This window comes from Salmo trutta, chromosome 1, assembly GCF_901001165.1.
Source record: "Salmo trutta chromosome 1, fSalTru1.1, whole genome shotgun sequence".
NCBI classification, from domain to species: domain Eukaryota; kingdom Metazoa; phylum Chordata; class Actinopteri; order Salmoniformes; family Salmonidae; genus Salmo; species Salmo trutta.
In genome coordinates, this window is record NC_042957.1 from 24,894,499 (window position 1) to 24,912,873 (window position 18,375).

The window sequence follows — 18,375 nt, forward strand, 5'->3', positions numbered from 1 at the left end:
CAGAAAGAATTCACACCATTTGACTTTTTACACATTTTGTTGTTACAGCCTGAATTTAAAAATGATTGAGATTTTGTCACTGGCCTACACACAGTACCCCATAATGTCAAAGTGGAATTATATTTTTACAAATTAAAAAAAAATGAAAGGCTGAAATGTCTTGAGTCATTAAGTATTCAACCCCTTTGTTATGGCAAACCTAAATAAGTTCAGGAGTACAAATTTGCTTAACAAGTCACATAAGTTGTATGGACTCACTCTGTGCAATAATAGTGTTTAACATGACGACTACCTCATCTCTGTACCCCACACATTCAATTAATTATCTGTAAGGTCCCTCGGTCGAGCGGTGAATTTCAAACCCAGGTTCAACCACAAAGACCAGGGAGGTTTTCCAATGCCTTCCAAAGAACGGCACCTATTGGTAGATGGGTAAAAAACAGACATTGAATTAGGGCTGACCCCATTTAGTCGACTGGTCGATTGTTTGGTCGATAGGGTGTTGGCCGACCAAGATTTATTTAGTCGAGCAGTAGCAAAAAATTATAATTCATGGTGTACTGTACACCGGTCTGAATCGCACCTGTCTGAGTGGACTAATCCATTGTGGAGGCCGTGGGGATGGCATAGTCAATCGCTCGAAGGCGTGCTACTGAAATTGTATATGGTTATATTACAAAAGAACAATGGTGCAACGCTAATACAAATAATATTATTTTTATAACAAACACAGATAGCGGCCACTGTCCGCAGTTCTGAAACATCCGTGTGCTGTTGAGTTGGTACCTTTTCCTAGACAATGTTGCTCAATGTAGCCACCCTTTGCGTTGATGACAGCTTTGCGCACTCTTAGCATTCTCTCAACCAGCTTCACCTGAAATGCTTTTCCACATATGCTGAGCACTTGTTGGCTGCTTTTCCTTCATTCTTCAGTCCAACTCATCCCAAACCATCTCAATTGGGTTGGGGTCGGGGGATTGTGGAGGCCAGGTCATCTGATGCAGCACTCCATCACTCTCTTTTTTGGTCAAATAGACCTTACACAGCCTGGAGGTGTGTTGTGTCATTGTCCTGTTGAAAACAAATTATAGTCCCACTAAGCGCAAACCAGATGGGATGGCGTATCACTGCAGAATGCTGTGGTAGCCATGCTGGTTAAGTGAGTCTTGAATTCTAAATAAATCACTGATAGTGTCACCAGCAAAGCACCATCACACCACCACCTCCATGCTTCACGATGGGAACCACCCATGCAGAAATCATCTGTTCACCAACTCTGCATCTCAAAAAGACATGGCATGACTCATCAGACCAAAGGACAGATTTCCACCGGTCTAATGTCCATTGCTCGTGTTTCTTGGCCCAAGTAAGTCTCTTCTTCTTATTGGTGTCCTTTTAGTAGTAGTTTCTTTGCAGCAATTTGACCATGAAGGCCTGATTCACTCAGTCTCCTCTGAACAGTTGATGTTGAGATGTCTGTTACTTCGGCTGCATTCTGTGGTTCAGTTAACTCTAATGAACTTATCCTCAGTAGCAGAGGTAACTCTGGGTCTTCCTTTCCTGTGGCGGTCCTCATGAGAGCCAGTTTCATCATAGCACTTGATGGTTTTTGCGACTGCATTTGAAGAAACTTCCAAAGTTCTTGAAATTTTCCTCACTGACTGACCTTCATGTCGTAAAGCAATGATGGACTGTCATTTTTCTTTGCATATTTGTATATGGAAAATGGCGCCGACAGAGAGGGCTTCCTCGCTTCTAGTCCTTAGGAAACTTTGCAGCATTTTGTTTTTTTAATGGTTTATTTCGTACATTGTTAGCCCAGAAAATCTTAAGTGTTATTACATACAGCTAAGTCTAACATGTATTCAGCGGTGTGAATTCTTATGTAAATTAGGTTTCTGTATTTCATTATCAATACATTTGCTACAATTTATAGATATGTTTTCACTTTGTCATTATGGAATATTGTGTGTAGATGGGTGTGAGGATTATATATATTTTTTTATCCATTTAGAATTCAGGTTGTAACACAACAAAATGTGGAATAAGTCAAGGGGGATGAATACTTTCTAAAGGCACTGTATCTCTCTGAAAGTTTCTTTGTATGTGAGGATTCCTGGTGGTTTCAGAGCAACGTCAGCTGCAGCCTATTGTCTGTCCTTTGAGACACTGTTGCTCGACAGCCCTCAAATTAAAACGTGGAGCTCCAAAGTCAGTTCCACTGCTTTTTTTCTTCCCCTCTAATCAGGGACTGATTCAGACCTGGGATACCAGGTGTGTGCAATTAATTATCAGGTAGAACAGAACACCAGCAAGATTTGAATACCCCTGCTCTACAACAATGTTATTTTACTTGAAACCTGTGCTGCTTTTCAGCATCATGTTTTCTAAACAGGCAGTCAGCTTCCTGACCTTAACATACTTTTTCTGGGATGTTCTTGTTTACAATTAACACTCTTCTTCCAGGGTACTAATCATATAAGTCATCTCCACGTGGCCCAATGAGAGAGAGAGAGACATTTGCGTATTTACTGTCAGTTGTCAGACTGAATGTAGGACAAAGTGTTGTGAGTGTGCTGTTAAAACGGTGATGAAGTTGACGCTGAGTCACTAATTGACAGCCAAGTCTATCTGGTGAAGATGTCCCATAGGCCTCTCTTCTGACCTACTTTTGTGTGTTGTGGACGTGTGTACACATCTTTTTCAGGTCCTTTTGTATACTCTACAACACTTATGTAATTCTATTGTCAATCAATCGTGATTTAATATTACCATCCTTTTAATGGACAAGTAAACTCCCCCTCTATCTCCCGAGTGGCAGGAACCACATCAAATTACATTTCATAGCTCAGGGGGATTGAGGTGCTATCAATTAATTTGTGCTGGAACTATCTGCTTTTGTTTGCTGTTGTCTCTCAGCCTCCAGTCAGGCTTAATAATATTTGTATTTAATTTTTTATTTAACCTTTTATTTAACCTTCATTTAATTAGGCAAGTCAGTTAAGAACAAATTCTTATTTACATTGACGGCCTAGGAACAGTGGGTTAAATGCCTTGTTCAGGGACAGAACAACAGATTTTTACCTTGTCAGCTCGGGGATTTGATCTAGCATCCTTTCGGTTACTGGCCCAACACTCTAACCACTAGGCTACCTGCTGCCCCAATAAGTTGCACCGCTGTGCTACTTGCTGATTATGTAAGCCCAGAAGACCATATGCCTATTTATATGTGCATAGTGCACTGAGACATCTCTTAATCCACAACCCTCAAATTGACAACTGGATCTCAAAGCCAATTCCACTGCTTTTTAATAAAATGTCTTCCCCTCTAATCAGGGGCTGATTCAGACCTGGGACACCAGGTTTGTGCAATTAATTATGAGATAAAAAACAGTAATGGTCCGGACAAGGGTTGGGCGATATACTGAATCCTGGGGTATTTTGAAATACCCTCTGTATGATTTTTCATTACAGTCAATACTGTTTTTAATAAATGTTAATATTTGTACATTTTAAATGAATACCCGCAGTCAACTTGTCCATTAGGTATTAGGTAAAATGGATGGCCTTCATAATTTCGCCTGTTAAATTAGTTTTAATTATGGATCTTACCAATAATAGTTTCCCAAAACAGCTGTTTTGAGCCAGTCGTGTGTTTCTTTACCAAGTAGCACATCGAGCGAAACAGGCGCTTCTTGGGTTGAGTTTCCTGCAGCGCAACTTAAGTGAGATGATCACATTACACTTGTATGAAATTCACTACTAATGTTTGCCAGCTATACATCTTATAACTATTACGTTAACTACACTATATACTGTGCCTTCGGAAAGTATTCAGACCTCTTTACTTTTTCCACATTAGGTTAAGTTACAGCTTTATTCTGAAATTGATTTTGTTTTTTTTATTCTCAATCTACACACAATACCCCATAATGACAAAGTGCAAAAAAGGTTTTTATATGTTTTTACCAATGTATATTAAAAAAACTAAACAGAAATACCTTATTTAGATATGTATTCAGAACCTTTGCTATGAGACTCGAAATTGAGCTCAAGTGCATCCTGTTTCAATTGATCATCCTTGAGATGTTTTTACAACTTGATTGGAGTCCACCTGTGGTAAATTCAATTGATTGGACATGATTTGGAAAGGCAGTGCATGTCAGAACAAAAACCAAGCCATGAGGTTAAAGGTATTGTCCGTAGAGCTCCGAGACAGGATTGTGTCGAGGCACAGATCTGGGGAAGGGTACTAAAAATGTCTGCCGCGTTGCAGGTCCCCAAGAACACAGTGGCCTCCATCATTTTTAAATGGAAGAAGTTTGGAACCACTAAGACTCTTCCTAGAGCTGGCCGTCCGGCCAAACTGAGCAATCGGGAGGTGACCAAGAACCCGATGGTCACTCTGACAGAGCTCCAGAGTTCCTCTGTGGAGATGGGAGAACCTCCCAGAAGGACAACCATCTCTGCAACACTCCACCAATCAGGCCTTTATGGTAGAGTGGCCAGACAGAAGCCACTCCTCAGTAAAATGCACATAACAGCCAGCTTGGAGTTTGGCAAAAGGCACCTTAAAGACTCTCAGACCATGAGAAACAAGATTCTCTGGTCTGATGAAACCAATATTGAACTATTTGGCCAGAATGCCAAATGTCAGGTCTGGAGGAAACCTAGCAACATCCCTATGGTGAAGCACGGTGGTGGCAGCATCATGCTGTGGAGATGTTTTTCAACGGCAGGGACTGGGAGACTAGTCAGGATTGAGACAAAGATGAACGGAGCAAAGTACAGAGATCCTAGATCAAAACCTGCTCCAGAGTACTCAAGACCTCAGACTGGGGCGACGGTTCACCTTCCAACAGGACAACAACCCTTAAGCAAACAGCCAAGACAACGCAGGAGTGGCTTCGGGACAAGTCTCTGAATGTCCTTGAGTGGCCAAGCCAGAGCCTGTACTTCAACTCGATCTGTCATCTCTGGAGACCTGAAAATAGCTGTGCAGCAACGCTCCCCATCCAACCTGACAGAGCTTGAGAGGATCTGCAAAGAAGAATGGGAGAAACTCCCCAAATACAGGTGTGCCAAGCTTGTTGCGTCATATCCCAGAAGACTCGGTGCTGTAGTCACTGCCAAAGGTGTTTCAACAAAGTACTGAGTTAAGGGTCTGAATACTTGTGCAAATGTGATATTTTAGTTTTGTATTTTTAATACATTTGCAAATATTTTTTTTAAACTGTTTTTGCTTTATCATTACAGGGCATTGTGTGTAGCTTGATGAGGGGGGAAAAATGTGATTTAATACATTTTTGAATAAGGCTGTAACGTACCAAAATGTGGAACAAGTCAAGAGGTTTGAATACTTTCCGAAGGCACTGTATACAAAAGTATGTGGTCTCCCCTTCAAATTTGTGAAATTGGCTATTTCAGCCACACCCATTGCTGACAACTATTAAATCGAGCACACCGCCATGTAATCTCCATAGACAAGCTCGTCTAACTTCTTCCCTGCTAGTGCTGCTCCGGTCAGCTGTAAGTGCTGTTATTGTGAAGTGGAAACGTCTTGGAGCAACAAGTGCTAGTCCACACAATCTCACAGAACGGGACCGCCAAGTGCTGTAGCGCGTAAAAATCTTCTGTCCTCGGTTAAAACACTCACTACCGAGTTCCAAACTGGCTCTGGAAGCAACGTCAGCACAATAACTGTTCGTCGGGAACTTGATGAAATATCAGAGGAACTCTACCTGCTCGAATGCATAGTGCCAACTGTAAAGTTTGGTGGAGAAGGAATAATGGTTTGGGGCTGTTTTTAATGGTGTGGGCTAGGTCCCTTAGTTCCAGCAACAGGAAATCTTGACACCGCAGCATACAATGACATTCTAGACCATTCTGTGCTTCCAACTTTGTGGCAACAGTTTGGGGAAGGCCCTTTACTGTTTCAGCATGACAATGCCCCCGTGCACAAAGCGAGGTCCATACAGAAATGGTTTGTCGTTCGGTGTGGAAGAACTTGACTGGTGTGCACTGAGCCCTGACCTCAACCCCATCTAACACATTTGGGATGAATTGGAATGCTGACTGCGAGCCTGGCCTTATTGCCTAACATCAGTACCTGACCTCAATAATGCTCTTGTGGCTGAATGGAAGTTCCCGCAGCAATGTTCCAACATCTAGTGGAAAGCCTTCCCAGAAGAATGGATGCTGTTATAGCAGCAAAGTGGGGACCAACTTTATATTAATGCCCATGATTTTGGAATGAGATGTTCGACGAGCAGGTGTCCACATACATGTAGCGTATCTAAGATGTGCCAAAATAATTCTCTCCAGCTGGGTTTTGCTAACATTAACTTAGTGCCTAACGTTAGCTTGCAAGATCAAGCTTGTTGGTAACAGCAGCGGAGACAATCCCCTCTTGTATTAAGATACCTGCTGTCAAATGTTTTGTTTTTTTGCGTGCTGTGAACTGCGTTTTGAGATACTTCCATAACTTTATTAGCTGTGTTGTCTGTCTTAGTAGTACATGTTTGCATGCGCTCATTAACATTTACCTGGCATTTAAAAACAAATGTCCCAAGCAATTATTATTTTTTCTATTCATAAGGATTCCCAGAGGCTACTCTTCATGGGGTCCAAACAGGAAACAGCTCGGTAGGTAATCAGCTTCCTGACATCAATTAACCTTCTCTGGGATGTTCACGTTTAGAATTAAATTCTTCTTCCAGGTTATTCATCAAATAAGTAACTCCATGTGGCCTAATCTATGATTGAGAGAGAGAATGCAGAGTGGAACACTCAATTGTGTAAAATGGCTGAATGTGCTGTTTACTATCAGTTGTCAGACTGAATGTAGGACAAAGCGTTTGTGTGTTGTGAGTGTGCTGTTAATACAGTGATTTAGTTGACACTAATGAGTCACTGGTTGAGGGGGAACAGCCAGGGCGGTGGATCTATCTGGTGAAGACATCTCAAAGGCCTCTCTTCTGATGGCTTTTGTGAGCCCAGAAGAGTATTTAGACCCCTTGACTTTTTCCACATTTTGTTACGTTACGGCCTTATTCTAACATGGATTAAATTGTTTGTTTTTTTACCCCCCAAAAAACTACTTAAATATCACATTTACAAAAGTATTCAAACCCTTTACTCAGTACTTTGTTGAAGAACCTTTGGCAGCGATTACAGCATAGAGTCTTCTTGGGTATGACGCTACAAGCTTGGCACACCTGTATTGGGGAGTTTCTCCCATTCTATGCACATCCTTTCAAGCTCTGTCAGGTTGGAGGGGGAGCATCGCTGCACAGCTATTTTCGGGGGGTCTCAAGGACATTCAGAGACTCGTCCCAAAGCCACTCCTGCGTTGTCTTGGCTGTATGCTTAGGGTCGTTGTCCTGTTGGAAGGTGAATCATGAGCGCTCTGGATCAGGATTTCATTAAGGATCTCTCTGTACTTTGCTCTGTTCTTCTTTCCCTCGATCCTACCTAGTCTCCAAGGCACTGCCGCTGAAAAACATCCCCACATCATGATGCTGGCACCACCATGCTTCACCGTAGTGATGGTGCCAGGGTTCCTGCATACGTGACGCTTGTCATTCAGGCCAAAGAGTTCAATCTTGTTTTTATCAGACCAGAGAATCTTGTTTCTCGTGGTCTGAAAGTCCTTTTGGTGCCTTTTGGCGAACTCCAAGCTGGCTGTCGTGTCTTTTACTGAGGAGTGTCTTCCTGGCCACTTCCTGCCATAAAGTCCTGATTGGTGGAGTGCTGTAGAGATGGTTACCGTTCTGGAAGGTTCTCCCATCTCCACAGAGGAACTCTGGAGTTCTGTCAGAGTGACAATCGGGTTCTTGGTCACCTCCCTGACCAAGGCCCTTCTCTCCCTATTGCTCAGTTTGGCCAGGCGGTCAGCTCTAGGAAGAGTCTTGCTGGTTCCAAACTTCTTTCATTTAAAAATGATGGAGGCCACTGTGTTCTTGGCAACCTTCAATGCTGCAGAAATGTTTATGGACCCTTCCCCAGATCTGTGCATCTACACAATCCTTTTCTCAGAGCACTATGGACATTTCCTTCGACCTCATGGCTTGGTTTTTGCTCTGACATTCACTGTCAACTGTGGGACCTTTATATAGAAAATCAATTGAATTTACCACAGGTGGACTCCAATCAAGTTGTAGAAACATCTCAAGGATGATCAATTGAAACAGGATCCAGCTCAATTTCGAGTCTCATAGCAAAGTATCTGAATATTTATGTAAGTAACTTATTACTATTTGTCTACATTTCTAAAAACCTGTTTTCACATTGTCATTATGGGGTATTGTGTGGAGACTGATGAGGAAAATGTTTTATTTAATCAGTTTTAGAATAAGGCTGTAAAGTAACTAAATGTGGAACAGTTAAGAGGTCTGAATACACTGTAATGTACAACTAACTCTTAATGTAAATGTCCTGTACTGGGCTATGTTTTAGATATCATTTTCAGTTTTGGCATATGCATTTAGTTTTTTTAAGAGTGTCTGGTAATTGACAAATCTAAATGTAGCCTAAATATTTGTATTAATACGTTTCTTTCATGTATGTAAGTTTACTTTTTGTTTTATCCTCAAAGCACCCTTAATTTTTATATATATTGTAGCTCCAGGTAGGGCTGTTACGATGACTGTATTACCGCCACACTGGCAGTCACGAGTCATGACCACAGTCAAATTCCACGTGACCGTTTAGTCTCGGTAACTAGCTTCTCCAAGCTCTGATGCTGCTGCTGGTCATTAGTAGCCTACCAAACTTGCTAACTGCCTGGTACTCAGCACTCTATTGTCCCTCTAATCACTCTTACGTCAATGCAAATGTATTAGAAAATCTAATCAAACACTTAATGAGAGCCCATGAGCTCATGTTGCGCAACATTTCTATAGGCTATGCAATTGCATGAGAGAACAGAGTTTTTTGACGCTCTCTATTAACAAGAGGATCCCATCAGCTTCTATAGGCTGACTATATATTTTTTTCTCAACTTTCCTAATATTAAACACATTGGTTCTCTTTACAACAGGAGTATAGCTTACCTGGCTGGCATGATAATGAACTATGTGAAAAGTGTCCTCCAGTAGGTATTTAAGTACATAGATGACATGTATTTTTCCCCCCTGCCCATGTTTCCAGACAGGTGCATGACAATGGTCCATTCTAAATCAAAACAAATTTTCACACATTATTTGGTATTTGTAAACACGAGATTAAATCAAGAATAGGCTGATGGGTGACTATTAGCGTATCACTTGTGAATAATGTCCAGCTTGTGTGCAGTAAGACAAACAGCACATGCCTTTTTTTTTTTGCGACTTTTTCAAATCATAGTCGCACACCTCATTTAGCGTAGCCCATAGGCCAATATTTTTTTATAAGAATTGTTTCACAACTAAAGTGGCCAAATAACTTCTTACAATTAAGCACATTAATCTGCTTTACAACGGGTATAGAGCCTAACTAGCATAGTTTGGGGAAGATAGTTTGGGGAAGAAGTTTGGGGAAGATCATTTTCACCATACAAATTTACCTTTACAATAAAAGCTTTACATGCGCATTTGCGGTCATTTTTGAGAATGGTGTTTTCCCACTAATTGATTGCATTTTGGAACATTCACATTTATATACCACTGCCGCGTGCGCATTGCTTCGCTTACAATGTTAAGAAATAGGCTAATAGTTTATCAACCGTTTAATCTAAATGTTCTGATCTGTTGCGTTAGCCTCATTTGCTTTTTAATTATTTTTTTTTGATGCAAGTGGTTGTATTAATTTGGGATCTATTGCATCCCACAACTGCCCCACACAATGTTTGGAATATTTTGTTCTCGAATAGAATAGGTAAATGTTTGTTCTATGCGGGATAGTAGATTGACATAGGCTTGTACTTTTGCTGTTTGTTAGGCCTACTCATTTTGTTGGCTGACGATAAGTAAATATGGACAGTTCTTCCAACCTCGGGAATTGGATAAGGACGCGCGCAGTTGTGTCCCCGATGTGTCTGTCTTCATTTGTAGCCGGTGAGAAGGACCTGATCACGTGACGGGCATTGGCTAATAAGAATTGAGATCTGCGAGAGCCATGTGAGTGAGAGGTGCTACGGAGCACGCAGCCGGGGAGACCTAACAAAGGGGATGCGCCGGGAAATTCGAGTCATTAAGTGCTTGTTAAATTGTGAATGAGAGACTGATGAAGTCTGTACAGCCTGTGCAAAAAAACAAAGCAGAGCTCATGCCTTTCATGCTACTTTTTTCAAATCATCATTAGTCGTATCATGCAGCCTTAAAATGTATTAAAAATTAAAACATATAGCCCAACATTTCTATCACAACTAAAGTTGCAGAAATAACTCTAAATTAATCATATAGGAGGACTTTTCTTAGGTAACCGCTCAACACCGATTGTAGAAAATATTTATATTTTATTAATCTATGTTCAATTGTATTCTTCATATTATAAAATAATAAATCTTGTCTGCTAAATGAACTAGTGTAGCCCACAGCCATATGGCATAGTTAGATCAGGACCTAACATAAGGACAACTGAGTATGCTATTCTGTTCTTCTGAAATACACTACATTTTCTTCATATCATGTTTCTTTAGACCTGTCTAAATTAAATCATGGATTTATTGTGATGGTGTACGCTATATGAAATGTATTTATTAGACTTTTCAAAATGTAGATGTTCCGAAGGTCTGCATCAGTGGCTTTTATGCTATGCGTGGAAGCCAAGAGATACTAAATGTGTTTGTTAATTAATTGTCAATTACCGTGAGACCGGCGGTTAATTGCTTGACAATCACCGTCTGACAAAATATAATGACCACCACAGCCCTAGCTCCAGCATTTTTGTCTGATTTTAGTTATTTTTTAAAAAGGTTTAGCTTCAATAGTGCAAATTGTAGTTGTCTGCTTCATTGTAGTTGTCTGTTTCATTTCCAATCCCCCATATATTTTTTTGTAAATATATACAGTACCAGGCAAACTTTTGGACACACCTACTCATTCTTGGATTTTTCTTTATTTTTACTATTTCTACATTGTAGAATAATAGTGAAGACATCAAAACTATGAAATAACACATATGGAATATGTAGTAACCAAAAAAGTATTAAACAAATCTAAATATATGACAGACAAAAAATTGTAGACCTCCACAAGTCTGGTTCATCCTTGGGAGCAATTTCCAAACACCTGAAGGTGCCATGTTCATCTGTACAAACAATAGTGAGCAAGTATAAACACCATGGGGAAAAAGGGGGAGGCTTGGAAGGCTTGCAACACCATCCCAACCGTGAAGCACGGGGGTGGCAGCATCATGTTGTGGGGGTGCTTTGCTGCAGGAGGGACTGGTGCACTTCACAAAATAGATGGCATCATGAGGAAGTAAAATGATGTGGATATATTGAAGCAACATCTCAAGACATCAGTCAGGAAGTGAAAGGTTGGTCGCTAATGGGTCTTCCAAATGGACAATGACCCCAAGCATACTTTCAAAGTTGTGGCAAAATGGCTTAAGGACAACAAAGTCAAGGTATTGGAGTGGCCATCACAAAGCCCTAACCTCAATCCCAGAGAGAATTTGTGAGCAGAACTGAAAAGGCGTGTGCAAGCAAGGAGGCCTACAAACCTGACTCAGTTACACCAGCTCTGTCAGGAGGAATGGGCTCAAACTTCACCCAACTTATTGTGGGACGCTTGTGGAAGGCTCTCTGAAATGTTTGACCCAATTTAAACAATTTAAAGGCAATGCTACCAAATACTAATTGAGTGTATGTAAACTTCTGACCCACTGGGAATGTGATGAAAGAAATAATGGCTGAAATAAATCATTCTCTACTATTATTCTGACATTTCACATTCTTAACATAAAGTGGTGATCCTAACTGACCTAAAACAGGGATTTTTTTACTGGGATTAAATTTCAGGAATTGTGAAAAACTGAGTTTAAATGTATTTGGCTAAGGTGTATGTAAACTTCCGACTTCAACTGTTTATACACTTTTTTTTGTATGTGTTTTCCTAATTTTCCCCTAACCCTACCACCCCTCTCCTAATTGGAGTAAACTAATCGACAATGACACTGAGGCTCTACTTCCAGCTTATACATTTTATGGACACAATGTATTTTACAATAGTTATCTTTTGTTTGTTTTTAATCAAATCCTTCTGCTACCATCAACCCCTCCCATCTATCTCTGAAGCTCATCCAGTTTGATTTCTATTTTGCCATATATTTTTAACTGTGCACCCCTGGGTTTCATGCACATTTCTCATTTGACCTTTGGTGTCAATGTGAAGTGCTGCAGTTACACACATCCACTGTCTGGTACATTCTTCTTGTGAAAAAACTTGGCGTGTCGGGCCTCCTAAGTGGCGCAGCGGTCTAAGGCACTGCATCGCAGTGCTTGAGGCGTCACTACAGACCCAGGTATAATCCCAGGCTGTGTCACAGCTGGCCGTGCCCGGGAGACCTATAAGGCTGCACACAATTGGTCCAGCGTCGTCCGGGTTAGGGGAGGGTTTGGCCGGCCGTGATTTCCTTGTCCCATCACACTCTAGCGACTCCTTGTGGCGGCTGGGAAGCTGTTTTCATTCGCCAGCTGGACGGTGTTTCCTCCGACATATTGATGTGGCTGGCTTCTGCGTTAAGAGTGCATTGTGTCAAGAAGCAGTGTGGCTTGGCAGGGTCATGTTTCGGAGGACGCATGGCTCTTGACCTTCGCCTCTCCCGAGCCCGTAGAGGAGTTGCAGCGATGGGACAAGACTGTATCTACCAATTGGATATCACAAAATTAGAAAATAATAACTTGCCGTGTCCTGTCACTTTACAGAAGTGATGTCACTAGCAGTCCTCAGGGTGGCTGAAAAACGTTCCTTCGCCGTGGCGTTCCCCCCCTTTCCAAGGATGACCTCAGGGCCACCGGGACCCTTGTCTCTCTAGGGCTATTCGAAATATATTGCTATTTTTTCCCCTTTCAAATCAAAGAAGTACCCCTATTCTTGGTTGGCGTATCTAATCGGCCTCAATGCATATGACACATTTTTCACAGGATTGTTTGTTTACATCTCTTTGAAGAATGAAGAATTTCCCTAATGAGATTAAGGGTTGGCTACTTTACTGTTATTTTGGGGTATGCCTTGGGACAGATGCTAACATGTCCTGGCTGCTGAGAATGAAAAAGGAAGGCACCTAAAACAACCATCAACCTTTCTGGCTTCGTGCCATAAAACTATTAGAAATATTTGATCACAATGATTCTGAATCAGCATGATCAATCTCTCTCTCTCAAGGTGACAAGACAGATCACAAAGTGTCAAAGCCTACTGCCCCTCTGGTCCCCCCCAAGAAGCCCGTACCCCCGCCAAGCAAGGGAAGACCAGGCAGCCTCCCTCCAAAACGACCAGACAAGCCTCTCGCACCCTCCCCAGGGTCCAAGTAAGTTTCCCCTTACTTCTGCCATCTTTCTTTTCTTCCATCCCTCCCTCTGTTCAAACATCCATTCAGCCAATGTCTGAGCTGTCTAGGGTCACATTTTGGGTATATACACTGTACATTGAGGAAGGATAACATTGCCTAGTTCTGACTCATGCCTCTATGTTGCATAATGATGTTTGTATAATAATGTTAATAAACTAATGTAAACACTAGCAAACCAATGTTTCGTTTCTTTGTTTGTCATGCCTTTAGACATTTTATGCCTTCTGAATGATTGCATTCACGCTGAAAATATGCTATTTTCTAAGTCTACAGGTAATAAAGCCAGAATCCTTAATTTTTCTAGGCGCACTTGTGTTCCTAAATAAAAATTCCAGGTGGCATAGCAAAATATCAGGCACATATGCAAATACATATCACGGTACCACTAATACATATCACTGTACCACTAGCACTACTGATTACAACCGTTACTAATGCTACTACTGTTACTGATGTTGTTTTCCCCCTCCTCTACAGGCACAATGGAGAGGTGCCTTCCATACGACCAAAGTCTGACATTGAGCCAACATTACCCAGCAAATCAAAAACGCTGTCCGGTGACTGGGGAGACAAAGCTCTTGACATGGGTATGTATGGCTCTGCTAAAGTGAACTTTTATTTTGAGGACATTCTGAGCATTAAGACCTTGAACAAGACATGCAGTGAAACATTCATTTGGGGTCCCAAACATATACACTTCCACAATTATAAAGCTCCATGATATCATTATTATACTGAACAAAAATCTAAAAATATAAATACAACATGCAACCATTTTATTGAGTTACATTTCATATAAGGAAATCAGTAAATTTAAATAAATAAAATGGGCCCTAATCTATGGATTTCACATGACTGGGCAGGGGTGCAACCCTGGGTGGGCCTTGGAGGGCATAGGCCCACCCACTGGGGAGCCAGGCCCAGCCAATCAGAAGGAGTTTTTCCCCACAAAAGGGCTTTATTACATACAGAAATATTCCTTGGTTTAATCAGCTGTTCGGGTGGCTAGTCTCAGACGATCCCGCAGGTGAAGAAGCCGGATGTGGAGTTCCTGGGCTGGCATGGTTACACGTGGTTGCCACGATACCAGTATTGTGGAAAACAAACAAAACATGAAGTGGACTAAATTTCCTGAGGAAAACAGTCCTATTGTTGGAAACAAACAGCCTGATGTTGTCACCCAGAATCACACGTTTATTTTCCAAGCTATAGCACACTATTATACAAACAGTTTGTTTTTTAAAGGACCGACGAGTTTAGTCCGCTTTGCCTTTTTGCCAAGGAAAATCAGGTATTGTAGGATCACGATGCTGGTATCGTGACAACCGCAATTGAAAGCATGGGGTGTTTCCACACAGGAAGTTCCAGACACTTGTAGAATCTATGCCAAGGTGCATTGATGCAGTTCTGGTTGCTCGTGGTGGCCCAATATTAAGACACTATGTTTGCATTTCCTTTATTTTGGCAGTTACCTGTAGCAGCAGGCTACACGGAAAATGGAACCGCTCGAGTCACCCAAAAGGGAATATAACATTGCGTTTAAAATTTGGAATTACACAATTTCGTGTGTACTTTACAACATCTAAAGACCTGCATCACTATACTGAGAGCTTGGCTGTTTCTAAAAGGATGTTTTTTCAAGGCCCCCATACTAAACAATAAGGATGACGATGTGATTTGCTGTATGGGGTAAGTTTCTTAAAAACATGTGACATCACAAAGGGTCTCTGCAACCTTCTATAACATGCCATTTACATCAAAAATAGAGATTTGTTTTGTAAAAAATAGCTCCTTTTAAAGCTGAAATCTGTATAAGGTGAAAGAGCGCCACTGTTCGCCCCAGCACTTTTGTTATTGCTTTTGTTTTGTTGATGAAACTGAGGAGAGGAGCATCCACCATGGTGGGGGGAAAAAACATTGCAGTACATACTATGCTGTTCTATCGCACGTGCAAGGATGTGCAATGATGTCCAAGGTAAAAAAAAAAATGGTTTTAAAAAAATAACACTATTGGTTGTCTGGAGTAACTTCTTTGTTGAAATATTGCAAATGGACGTGGCAGTTTTACAGATTACAAGTTTTTTTTTCTTCTTTTTTTTACAAAAAATAGTTCAAAGTGCTTAATTAATTTTAAAGTTGAATACTAGTAGCTACTAGTACTTACCCTAAACAGTTGTGAACCTGCATAGTGGTTTATGCTCTTCTGTCACTTTGACAGTGTCTGTGCCTATCCATGTAGAGTACCACCAGCACCAGTTGTCTTGTCTGTAGCACTCTGCAGTAGCTCCCTCCTCCCCAGGGGTCTACAGCCCTCCTGTGTTTAAACAGTTTTGGGATGAGTTGCTACATGCTAATAGGATTCTATCTAAACGGAGGATTAGTGCACCAGATCCATAATTGAGTGTTATATTGCTCCTCCTGCTGCAACAGGATGTTGGAGTAATGGCTTCAAGAGCAGGAAACACTGACCTAAAGGGAGGGGAATGAGCTCAAAACCCTTTTTCATAATTCGGTTTTCATTTGAGTTATTCTTATTTGGACATTCTTTAAAATGTTGGCTTCCAACTTTTAAAAGGTACAATACGCTTTTTGTGTTGGTTTAAGAACTTAGTTTTGCTAACATGCATATTTTATGTGATTGGTTTGCCCTTTTGAAGCATATCAGTAGATTGACAATGATTCTGTATAACAAATGAAAATGGAGACGTATGTAAACTCTGAAACGCATTGGTTTAATGTCAGTCACTGCTTCCTTTTGTAAAGCAATTCAGGCGTACTTTGACACATTACCAAATGCTCTAAGGTATGTGGACAGCTTTGCCCGTTAAATCCATAATTAATTACTTAAAATATATTTTAGTGTTGTTGTTGCTAAAATCCTCTAAACCCGTGGAAAGAATTTTTCAGCTTGTGTCCTGAGTTCAGGAGGATAGACGGAAAGGGGAGGACAGCGAGATAAAGGAGGATAGACTGAAATGGGAGGATAGATGGAAAGGGGAGGTTGCTTCTGTTTACAATCACAAACAGGAAAAACATTAAGAGAAGAGCATTTAGGAAGAGGGTAGGGGATGGAGTGAGACAAAGGTGAGGGAGGACACGAGGGAGTTTAGGTGAGTTCTCAGAATGTAGGTGGGGGGGCAATGCCGAGAACAATGAAGTTAATCGATCGATGTCGAGGGATTTCTTTTTGTATATGACAATGAAAGATTCTTATGTTTACTGTACAAGCACCTTCAATTCTTGTTAATTTTCTCTGAAAAATATATTTCATCACTGTCTGCTCGGGCAAATTTGAGAACTGCTAAACTTGGAATCAATCAGAACTCCCGTACATACCCTTCATGATGAAGGCAGCCATTGGCCTGCTTACATATAAAGATGTAAACACAGCCTACCATGAAATTGTGATCTGCTGTCAATGTGTTAAGAGGAACTAATATTAGGTCCCAAAGACTGAAATAAGATAAATATATTTTTTTTGAATGCACTTGAAATATGCAGCATGCAATACGAATGGTCTAGATCATATAAAGAGGTAACTCCGTTGACCATTTGGGCAATTTATTGAAAGCTAGCCAATCTTACGGTTAACTAGCTTAGCCACTAGCCTGCTAATACTTTAAACATCAATGTGCCTGCTCAGAAAACTAGCTTTTCATTAGCTATCTCTGTCGGTGAATTACATTTTTTTATCATATTTTGGCATGATTGTCTCATTTCAAGTAACTAGCTGCAGACTTAATTAAACATGAAATTATATAATTTGCATAAAAATAAATAAATAAATGCATGTAGATAGAAATGTGTGTGTGTGTGCCATGTATGCTAGAATGAAGGTTTAAAAACAACAGCTATATATGCAAATTAGCCGATACATATGGCATGTACTGTCTACTTTATTAGGTACACCTATCTAGTAACGGGTTGGACCCCACTTTGCCTCCAGAACAGCCTGAATTTTTTGTGTCATGGATTCTACAAATGATTCTACAAATTCAAATGTTGCTCAATTGGTATCAACAGACCTAACGTGTGCCAGGAAAACATTCCCCACACCATTACACCACCAGCCTGTACCGTTGACACCAGGCAAGATGGGACCATAGACTAATGCTGCTTATGCCAAATCCTGACTCTGTCATCAGCATGACGCAGCAGGAACCGGTATTCATCGGATCAGGCAACGTTTTTCCACTCCTCAATTGTCCAGTGTTGATCACGAGCCCACTGGAGCCGCTTCTTCTTGTTTTTACCTGATAGGAGTGGAACCCGGTGTGGTTGTCTGCTGCAATAGCCCACTCATGACAAGGACCGATGAGTTGTGCTTTCCGAGATGCTGTTCTGCACACCGTTATTTACCTGTTTGTGGCCAAATTCTTGCCATTCTCCTTCGACTTCTCATCAAACTGTTTTCGCTCACAGGACTGCCGCTGACTGGATGTTTTTTGTTTGGCGCACCCATTCTCTGTAAACAATAGACACTGTCGTGCTTGAAAAGCCCAAGAGGCTGGCCGTTTCTGAGATACTCAACTAGCGCGCTTAGCATCTACGAGTATACCACGCTCAACGCCGCTTAGGTCACTCGTTTTTCCCATTCTAACGTTCAATTGAACAGTAACTGAATGCCTGTCTTGCCTGCTTGATATAGCCAGCCACGGCCACGTGACTCACTGTCTATAGGGGCTAACCATTTTTGTGAACTGGGTGGTATACCTCATAAACTGGCCACTGAGTGTATAGCGTACCTTGCAGTACAACGTTTTGATTGGTTTACAGTTTAGTACTCAGCGGCATTTGCCTGTCCAGCTTGTGAACATAAAAGTATTTTGAAAAAAATAGCTCAAATTGGCATTGCCAACAAAAGGAAATGTTTTCAGA

At 41.1% G+C, this 18,375-nt stretch overlaps 1 protein-coding gene across 6 annotated transcripts in view; it reads left to right on the forward strand.

The window, feature by feature from the left end:
* The window catches only part of LOC115192050 (CD2-associated protein), a 90,902-nt gene that overhangs the window by 60,711 nt on the left and 11,816 nt on the right, over positions 1-18,375 (forward strand). For all 6 annotated transcript variants that reach the window (XM_029750188.1, XM_029750164.1, XM_029750152.1 and 3 more), the window contains 2 exons: positions 13,311-13,455; positions 13,975-14,084. In XM_029750188.1, the coding sequence (XP_029606048.1) occupies positions 13,311-13,455; positions 13,975-14,084 (255 nt within the window). The remainder of the gene's footprint in view (positions 1-13,310; positions 13,456-13,974; positions 14,085-18,375) is intronic.